Here is a 10,384-nt window from a genome sequence, read left to right as displayed (position 1 = left end):
GAGCGCACTCTCGTATCCATTGCTCTCATAACATTTGTAAAGGACATGTAAGAAGTCCATGCTTGCGCTTGTTCTCGAAAGGTTACCTCAAGAGTTTGCAGACAGTTTGTCGAGCCACAGCTTGTACATCCCTGCTCGTCAGCATGTTCAATAGAAGTAAAACCGTAAGAGATTTGTTGAATTTTGTCCCCGGGAAACGTCGTCTCGGGGCATACAGGTTCCTGCCTATCTTTTTCTGCATTGGTGGAGTCATGGAGTGGATCATGATCAACGTGAGGATAGGACATGAGACTTTCTGTAAGTGTGAACCGATAATTAAGCGCCTCTTCCGTAGAAAATGAAACGTGACGACATTTGCTTAAGCTAGCATGATGTGGGCACCGTTAGCCTGTCGCTACCTGAAATGGCCGTTGAGAGCACTTAGCTAACAAAAAACAAACTTTTAAATGTTATTCTGGCTCACTAAAATTGAATACAGAACTAACTATCCGTCTGAAAATCTCCCTCACTTAATGTCAAACGTTTCTACTAAGCAGAATGCTTATTTTTTAGTATAACGTGTCTACCACGAGTTTACAGCGAGGGCACCCTCGAAGGCAGAGCTTGAGTATAAATCTGGGAGTCACAACGCCTCCTCTGACCTTCCAGCAGTCTTTTCTTTTTTTCCCCTCTTTCTCACTGCTGCCACCAGAAAATATGGGAAATCAGACAACTTTTTATAGCATTTAAACCGTAAGGATCAGACTTCATGTTATTTACACACGTGGACAAAATTGTTGGTACCCCTCAGTTAAAGAAGGAAAAACCCACAATTCTCACTGAAATCACTTGAAACTCACAAAAGTAACAATAAATAAAAATTTATTGAAAATTAAATGATCAAAATCAGCCATCACTTTTGAATTGTTGATTAACATAATTATTTAAAAAAAACAAACTAATGAAATAGGGCTGGACAAAAATGATGGTACCCATAACTTAATATTTTGTTGCACAACCTTTTGAGGCAATCACTGCAATTAAACGATTTCTGTATTTGTCAATGAGCGTTCTGCAGCTGTCAACAGGTATTTTGGCCCACTCCTCATGAGCAAACAGCTCCAGTTGTCTCAGGTTTGATGGGTGTCTTCTCCAAATGGCATGTTTCAGCTCCTTCCACATATGTTCAATGGGATTCAGATCTGGGCTCATAGAAGGCCACTTTAGAATAGTCCAACGCTTTTCTCTCAGCCATTCTTGGGTGTTTTTGGCTGTGTGTTTTGGATCGTTGTCCTGTTGGAAGACCCATGACCTGCGACTGAGACCAAGCTTTCTGACACTAGGCAGCACATTTCTCTCCAGAATGCCTTGATAGTCTTCAGATTTCATCTTACCTTGCACACTTTCAAGACACCCTGTGCCAGATGCAGCAAAGCAGCCCCAAAACATTACTGAGCCTCCTCCATGTTTCACCGTAGAGACAGTGTTCTTTTCTTCGTATGCTTGGTTTTTGAGTCTATGAACATAGAGTTGATGTGCCTTACCAAAAAGCTCCAGTTTGGTCTCATCTGTCCAAAGGACATTCTCCCAGAAGCTTTGTGGCTTGTCAACATGCATTTTTGCAAATTCCAGTCTCGCTTTTTTATGAGTTTTTTTCAGCAGTGGTGTCCTCCTTGGTCGTCTCCCATGAAGTCCACTTTGGCTCAAACAACGACGAATGGTGCGATCTGACACTGATGTACCTTGGCCTTGGAGTTCACCTTTAATTTCTTTGGAGGTTGCTCTGGGCTCTTTGGATACAATTCCAACGATCCGTCTCTTCAATTTGTCATCAATTTTCCTCTTGCGGCCACGTCCAGGGAGGTTGGCTACTGTCCCGTGGGTCTTGAACTTCTGAATAATATGAGCCACTGTTGTCACAGGAACTTCAAGCTGTTTAGAGATGGTCTTATAGCCTTTACCTTTAAGATGTTTGTCTATAATTTTTTTTCGGATGTCCTGGGACAATTCTCTCCTTCGCTTTCTGTTGTCCATGTTCAGTGTGGTACACACCTTTTCACCAAACAGCAGGGTGACTACTTGTCTCCCTTTAAATAGGCAGACTGACTGATTATGAGTTTGGAAACACCTGTGATGTCAATTAAATGACACACCTGAGTTAATCATGTCACTCTGGTCGAATAGTTTTCAATCTTTTATAGAGGTACCATCATTTTTGTCCAGGCCTGTTTCATTACGGTAGTTTGTTTTTTTATATAATTATGTTAATCAACAATTCAAAAGTAATGGCTGTTTTTGATTATTTAATTTTCAATAAATTTTTATTTATTGTTACTTTTGTGAGTTTCAAGTGATTTCAGTGAGAATTGTGGGTTTTTCCTTCTTTAACTGAGGGGTACCAACAATTTTGTCCACGTGTGTACATCTGCAACCATACAGTACACCTTTCAATAATTGTAATATTGCTCTGTTGACAAGTAGTGTTTCCATTTCAGAGAAATCAAAATTCAGTACTTTTGAAAGGCCATATTAAAAAATATCGAGAATGCAAATACACCTGTGATGCACAAGTTAGAAAACCTGTGATTGCTGAAATGAAATTCAGTTTTGCAATTGAATTGCCAGAAGAAATGTAAAATCTGCCTATGAGACGTCACAAAGATGCAAGATACCAACTAAGCCAATGAAAATAAGTTGAAATACAGCTGCAGCAGTGATCAGGAGGATGATAGTGCCACTCATCCTAGCTACCACCCTCCTAAAATGACTCCACAGAAAGTGCGCTGCTTTCACAGTGTACCTCTGAAAAACAGATGGGCAAGTACTTTAGACTTGGCAGAGAGGTTATCAGTGGGAATTGGAGTCTTTTTCTCTGCTCAGAGTGTTTAAAAAAATGCACCAACCTAAATGGATTGCGTTTGAGAAAAGAGCAGATGAATAAATTTGTCTCTGAAGAATGGCAGAACATCTCTCCAAATATTTAAGCAACACTGGTCTCAGACCTGCCCAGGAGAATTGAGTCTGTCATTAAAAATTCAAAAAATACAGATTTGAGTCTCCGTAATGAAAGGACTATTCACTTTGGTTGCATTGAGTTCCTGTAAATATATTTATTCTAATTTTAAGTACACAACTATATTCTTAAAATATTGCAGACAGAAGCCCTTATTATGTAGAATATTCTCTTTTAACTGTTTAATAATTCTGTATATTGTGAGATATATTAATATGTTTGAGAGCAGCAATTTTGGTTATCAATATTTAGAACTTTTTGGAATAGCTAATTATATGTCCCGAACAACTTAAAATCCAATCATTTTAAGTGTAATTTTGAGATATACTGAAGAAGGTCAGCGATCTTCACATTTCAGAGACTTGAGTCACGCTTAATAAATACCTTTTTTAAAAAGAATACTTCTGTCAACAGAATGTTTGCTATTTGGTTAAGAAATATTTAACTCACTAATTGTTGGAGCTATAGCTATTATCGTATATCACTGGATTTTATTTTCAGATGGATTCCTGGAGCTAATTTTAACCCCTTTATGTATTACTGTTGAATAATATAAGCAATATATCACACCTTAGAAACTCATTTACATGTAAATTCTGAATCTTTAAAGTAACTGTAAAAATTCCCTCTGAAAAAGCAGAAGTATCATAGTTACATAAAAAGAAACTACTCAAGTACTTGAATAAATGTACTTTAAGGCAGTGTCTCTCACAATATAGTTTCTGCATTGATATGTCTGTAGCTGTACCTGGAAAGAGTAGACTGTTTAAAAGACTGGGGATAAAAGGACCCTTGAGTGTTTCTCGTCTCACTGAACCCATTCCCGTTATTCCAGATGGGAAAGAGTTCAAAATCCTCTTGTGTTAAAAAAAGAAAAAAAAAAACAACCCACCCTGCACATTTTGTCCCATAAAATTCTGAGGCCATTTAGGGATACAGAGAGATGTTTTTCTCTACAGAGAACAGAAACGTTCCTTTTTCCAACATTACCCAACTTGAAAGCACTCTCCTGTTACTTTACATTTGTTGTGGCATTTTACACACTTACAAAAAATAATTAATAGATGGGGTTTTTTTTCCAAGGCAGACATTTTGACTCACCAGAAAAGAAAAAAAAACACTGGTGAAACTAGTTTTGTTAATGATGGCTCCGTTCTGTTTAATTTCTCAATGAGCCACCAGCACATTGGAGCTGGCTCACCTGACTGGTATGCAGCCAATATCACATTTCATGTGTTTTTCTACTGTAGGGAGCCAAAATGTCTGCTGAGGAAAAGGTCTGTTTTGCGTACTCGGTCACTTTCACTCTGACGGCTTGCGGTGACACTTGAACAGAGCCATTGTTATATTAAGTAGTAACACCTGTGGGTTTTTCTACTATGAAATATGAAACTGAATGCTGTGAGAAAGGGCTGTCATAAATAAAAGATAAGTGCCAAGCTTTAACCACCCAGAATATATTTTCAGTAGTCCGCCATATGTACCACTGCAGCTCTAACTGGAACCACGTTTCGGTCTTTTGAAACTATTTTTTCTTTCTAGATGATGTCTACCGAAGAAAAAGATCAGAGCGGGAGCACCAGCAGAAGATAGCAGATGGTTTGATAGTCCTTAAAGAGCCTGCAGCCAAGTGAAAGAAGGTGGGCTTCAATGTGGACTGCACATGTGTCATCTAAGGACACATTGTTGGACTCTCACCATCCCTTACTGGGTTACAGCGACTGTGTCACAACTATGGACATTATTAAGGAATCAGAAGTGAAAAGCTGATGGAGAAATCACATCCAGCATGCAGGTTTTATTGTTTATATGGTCTTCAGTTAAGGAAACAATAGCAAAACTGCAACGATAATACAACTGTCACAGCAGTATCACAACAATGGTCTCATCTCTTCGTGATAATCGACGTCTCACTAGTGATTTGACAGTGAGTTTGTGCATTGCATAGTACCTGCTAAGACAAAGCCAGATCAGTCACGTCGTGTCTAAAAGACAAAAATGCATTTGTGTTGAGGGACAGTTTGAAAGATTTTGCATAGATGTGTTAAATACAGGCAGATATTGCTGTTAAGATACAAAAAACAAACACCATTTCTTCCTTTTGCTGAAATATTTATATGATTTCATTTTAATTATGAGAAGTATTTAATTGATTTATTGAGTATATAAAATGTGTCTTAAGAACTTAATTGTGCATTATTTATTATTATTATTTTGTTTATTTAAGCTATCTGCATCTTTGCCCTGCACTTACTCAGTTTGCACAGAACTTCCCCGCGAGGTCTACCCCAGTTGAAAGCGTGCTGTTTTGCATTTCAGTTGTACCAGCCGATAGGCAGGGACTGCAGGCAGATGAAGCTGTTGGGATGCTGCGACAGCTTCAGGGGGTTCCCATCCAGTCTCACCTCGTCCATGTTGGTGCGGATGTAGTGGCTGGAGTTACCTTTGCAGAATGTCTCATCTGTTATTGTTGAGATCTTGTTGTTCTGCAGGAGACAGAAAGAACACATTATTGGCCTGTCGTGTAACTACTGCTGGAAGACGGAAAACATCTGATTGTTTCTTCAGGGCTTCTCTGTGAGTGAATTACAGGTGGACTTACATGCAGGTGCACAACATGAAGAGACTCCGGAAGGTGGGGCACTGCTGTCAGTTCATTGTTTCCAAGGTAAAGATACGCCAGTCTTGTGAGTTTCTGCAACAATACAGTATCCCTACTTGACATATAAGATGTGCGCAACAGCATGCAGCAAGATCATTTCAAGATCAGGTAACAGGAGAGCAGTGGACTAGCAGGCCAACTTACTTTAAAAGCAGTTGCCTTTACACCCTGGGTTTTCAGCTTGTTGAAATTGGCATTGAAAGACATTAACTTGTTGGGCAGCACAGGCAGTTTGGTCAGTCTGTTTTCTGCAAGAGTGAGCTCCTCCAGGTTGGGCAGTTTTGAAAAAGCTCCATCGTCTATCTCAGCGATGAGATTCCCCGTTAGGTCGATTCTCCGTAATGTAGCTACATGATAAAAACAAACAGAGCTTAAAGGTGAATTCATTGCAGAGCAGAATGATTGGAATATTATAGTGGATTTTCTTTACCCATGTCTGCAAAGTCTTTATTTTTTATTTTGGTGATTTTGTTGAAACGTGCATAGAGGTACGCTGTTTCTTTTGGCAGCGATGGGACGACTGACAAGTCTGGGGAAACCTCCTCACAGTAAACAGATCCACTCAGGCAGACGCACAGTAGACATGTCGGCAGCTCTGAAAAGACCGCATTGTCTGTTCATCAGACTGTTTTGACAGAAACAGGTTTTCCTCATTTATCTTTGGAATAAGTCAACTAAACGGTCTCGGCAGTGTGACTGTGCAGCACAAAATGCGCCACACTTCGTTTAGATGAGGACACTTGATCGGCCCCATTATTACATAATGTGGGCTTTAGCTACATTCACAAAAATGTGGAAGAATGCTTCAGCAAGTGTTGCATAATCAGCTTTTAACCAGTTGTCGAAAACTATTTATCTGTTTAAAAAAAACAACAACTTACCCTCGGCTTTCGGAGATACTTCTGGGTCCGTGCCTGAGTCTTCAGATAAACCATAGTCAGGAATGTTTACAACCTCCTTCTAGAAAAAGAAGAAAATGTCACCTTAGCTGCTCTTTTCCTCTCAACTTAGACTACTATGCATCATTTTCACCCATTTAGCAAGAAAGTGTTTCAACCCCAAAAAGATGTCCTTACTTTAGGTTTTCTTGCCGGAGAAGACAGTATCCATGGGATCATAACAGAGGTGAAAATTAAAATCCTTAATTGCATCATGGTTTCTCGGTTGCTGGTGAGAGAAGAGAGGTCTGTCTGCGAGGCTGCGATTGGAGGTGCATGTGAGCAGGAAAATTTTCCATCCAGTTTTTATTAAGCTGCCAGTGTATTGCTGAGTAAGAAAAGGAACTTTAACTCAATATGTGCTGAGTATGTGTTGCACTAAGTGGTCCTACTGACTCTTTATGATGCAGCATTTACTATTTGTTAAACAGAACATGTTAATGGTGAGTAGAACATATCAGAGGGGAAACTTGATGATTTAAATATTAGTTGTCAGTAAATCACAAAGTAAACCTATTAGATGCTGCTTTTAAATTTCACCCTCACTGACAGAAGAATGTTGTTGCTGGAATAAAAAGGTAGTGCTCACTTCCTGTTATTATTGGAAAAAATGAAATGATTTATAATGTAGCACAGAATGGAAAAGAGAAAACTATTTGAAATATGTTCTTTTTTCAGTCAAAATACTGAAGTCACTACCAACTGAACAGCGGTTTATGGACTTTTGGAGAGGAGTCTTTCTGAAGAAACATGTTTTTGAAGGTAGCAGGGTTATTTTGCTTGTTTGTAGAAGTCCCCTTCTGCTAAAAATGTGCTTTGATCAGTGTTACTTCTATTGAACATGTTTGACTTTAATGTAGTTAGATTTTAGGAAAAGATTTTCAGTTCCCCTGGTGAAAATCAAGTTGTTTTTTGTTCTTTTTTACTTTTTAAAAGCTCCATATGGTGTTTTTTGTATGCTGGAAGACGTGTGAAATGAACAATCAAAGCCACAGCTGAGCATTTCTAGCTTAAAGCTGAGACACTTGTTCAGACAGGCAGGGTTTCATATGTAATAAACTTCACATCAGCTTGCCTGGTGGGATTCCTGTATCATGAGTCTTCTTCAGAATCAGTTTGTGAGCAGAGTAGCTTCATAATGTTTAAGCAGGACTGTAGGTGAGCTGGTGTGACTGAGTTGGGACTTATGGGTAAAGAGTAAGACAGGAACATCATGCAGGCAGAGGTGTAGAGGAACATTCAAGCCATTTCATGCAGGAAGGAATTATAAAAAAAAAAAAACATTCATATAAAGAAGTGAGATTTTTAGGGTTTAATTGATGACTGGACACCTGCAAGCAGGACTGATAGGAGTTCTGTTCTAAATAGGCAGCTTACATAACTGTGATGTGGAAACTTGAAGCCTGCTTTCCATGTAGACTGATAAGAAACTTTTAATGAAGTCTTATTGTATCTGGATGTCAAACTTTTAAAATGAAAAATACTTGCACATCAATGGATTTTTCAGTGAAGCAGGAGGCGTAATTATCACTTCAAGATTTTCTATCTAGGTAGTCGAACTTATATCATTATGCAATAAGCCGTCACAAGCCACTGACAGCTGAGGTGAATATCATTAATTGTTATGTTACAAAATGATGTTTTCTAGGGTCCTGGCATTTATGTGGATCTTACTTTGACACATACCACTGACCTAAGCACTGTTACAGAGCAAGTACACCCCACCATGATAAGGTACTAATGGAAGCGACCACCATGTGCCATTTGTGGGAAAAAGCTGACTGAAGAACCCGCTTCAAACCTCACCTGCGTCCAGTCATGGATGCTTGGCCTGGAGCTTCAGACCTGCACTTCAGACTTGTTCTTCTCCCCACCTATTGACCTGCATGATTTGACCACCACCGAGTTTCCTCCTCCAACCATACAATAGCAGTCGCCACATCGGGGACCTAAATTTGCAGACAACCTCACAGTCAGAGCATCTGTGATTTAATGTGAGCAGCTCGTCTTAGGGTCTCCTGTGTCTTTGTTTTTTGTGTATATATGGGTCTTCTGTTACCGGCTGTATAACTAAGGTAGAAGTTACTTCTGTGATGTGTGCTCCGAGACGTTTGTTTAGTTTTGCACTCATTTATCACTTGTTTTTGTTAGTCACATGGGTGTTGCTATTGTGTCTTGAAGTTCGACTGGGGAGTTTAATTTTGTTTTATCACCGTTTCTTTTGTTAATTTTGTCACCAAGCCATAAATTGCATAACTAAAGCAGGAACATTCTGTTTTTGTTATTGTGCCAGTTGACCCTAGACAGCTGGGTCATAACACTTGACAGTTCACTGAAAAAAGGATACAAATGCCATCTCTGCATTGATTTATTACAGATGAGACACTTAAATCACTTTTCTCAAGACATCATGTTGTGATCATGTCTTGCAGAGGAGGTATATTTGTATAACTTTTTTCCCCATATGCTTCATGTCAGGGGAATTTGAGACTAAATAAGGGCTGTGTGTGTTGTCTTTTACCTGTTTGGCCTCTCAGCTCCCTAGAACCCAATCTGATGAAGCACCGACTGATCCATGGAGGCTCCAAAAACACAGGATCCAAAGTCTCTGCTGCCAGCGTTCCAGTGCCAGACACCACAGAAACATCCCAGAAGTCTGTGTCCTGTTGGGTAGCCCTAAGTTAGACCTACACAATGTTAGGCAGTATATGTCTTTAACATACCTGGATCTTAAAGAAGTTTGTCATTGATGAGTCCTTGTGCTTTACTCTGAGAACATATTTCCATTTTTCTGAGTTATAATGAACATTTCCACAGCCAAGCGGCAGGACAGAGAGCATATTTGTGTGCACTAACACACGTTTTCTATCAAATTAATTTTGTTTCTCAAATCTTAATTGAATACAAGGGCTTCTTTTAACAGACATAGATTATCATGTCATATATTTGGTGTACCTAAGTTGCACTTGGATAACATACATGCTTCTTCTCTGCAGAGGAATAATAGTGCTATTACTATTATCACTACACTGCATACCGTAAAATGGAAATTTGAAAAACTGTCAGAAATGGATAAAAGATTGGTTGATGAACAGAAATTGACTTGCATTTTATGCTTGATTGCAAATTAAATATGAGTTTTGGATTGTTGTTCAAACAAATCCAACATTTTAATGATTGTTAGTTGCAGCCCTAATGTATGTGATCAGGCAAATGTCAAACATGAACACAGCAGGATGATGTCAGCAGATTTTTGGTCTACTGTTCTTTTTCAGTTTCTTGTGCTGCAGGCAGATTTACTGCTTACAGAAATGTGTAACAATGTGTTGCACAATGAACTGCTGAAGTGCCCTTGAACAAAACACTAACCTTGACCCTTGACCTTGATGTGCAGGATGAAAAGCGAAAGTAGCAGTAATACACATAAGCTGTCCCAACCTAAAAACCGTATTCTTCTGTAATATATTTAATTGATGAAGTCATCTCTGAAGTGAAATCAGATTTGCCAGAAGGTGCTGTTGAACTCAGTGTTTAAGAGATGTTTGGATAATGTTCACATTGTCTGATGCAGCCACAGACTGGAGTGATAAGGAAAGAGCGAGTGGCCACGTAAATATGCAGTGTTTGATTTAATTAAGATTTGATTAAATTAAAGTAAAAATCAATCTAAATGAATTGCCTGAACCATAAGATAAAACGCTATATTGTGGCAGTAGCGATACGGCCCGTTTAAATGCGCCCGATTTATGAAAGGGCGTTTTAAGCAAATACTGAAAGTATTTTTGAAAAACT

The 10,384-nt window shown here is 39.0% G+C and overlaps 2 protein-coding genes across 2 annotated transcripts; one reads left to right on the top strand and one right to left on the bottom strand.

Annotated features, from left to right (window-relative positions):
* LOC110956240 (small integral membrane protein 4) lies at positions 1 to 5,181 on the top strand. The gene is made up of 2 exons (XM_022201580.2): positions 1 to 297; positions 4,535 to 5,181. Exons 1-2 carry the CDS (start codon positions 144 to 146, stop codon positions 4,624 to 4,626), a joined length of 246 nt encoding a protein of 81 aa, XP_022057272.1. The 5' UTR covers positions 1 to 143; the 3' UTR covers positions 4,627 to 5,181.
* ognb (osteoglycin, paralog b) lies at positions 4,776 to 6,880 on the bottom strand. Its single transcript, XM_022201578.2, has 6 exons — positions 6,731 to 6,880; positions 6,536 to 6,614; positions 6,085 to 6,249; positions 5,799 to 6,001; positions 5,595 to 5,687; positions 4,776 to 5,478 (listed from the first exon to the last, which is right to left on the bottom strand). The coding sequence occupies exons 1-6, from the start codon at positions 6,806 to 6,808 to the stop codon at positions 5,308 to 5,310; spliced, it is 789 nt and encodes a 262-aa protein (XP_022057270.1). The 5' UTR covers positions 6,809 to 6,880; the 3' UTR covers positions 4,776 to 5,307.
* Positions 6,881 to 10,384: the final 3,504 nt, after the last annotated feature.

Source organism: Acanthochromis polyacanthus, chromosome 6 (assembly GCF_021347895.1).
Source record: "Acanthochromis polyacanthus isolate Apoly-LR-REF ecotype Palm Island chromosome 6, KAUST_Apoly_ChrSc, whole genome shotgun sequence".
NCBI lineage: Eukaryota > Metazoa > Chordata > Actinopteri > Pomacentridae > Acanthochromis > Acanthochromis polyacanthus.
Note: the sequence above shows the minus strand (reverse complement) of the source record. Positions and strands in the feature narration are given on the sequence as shown.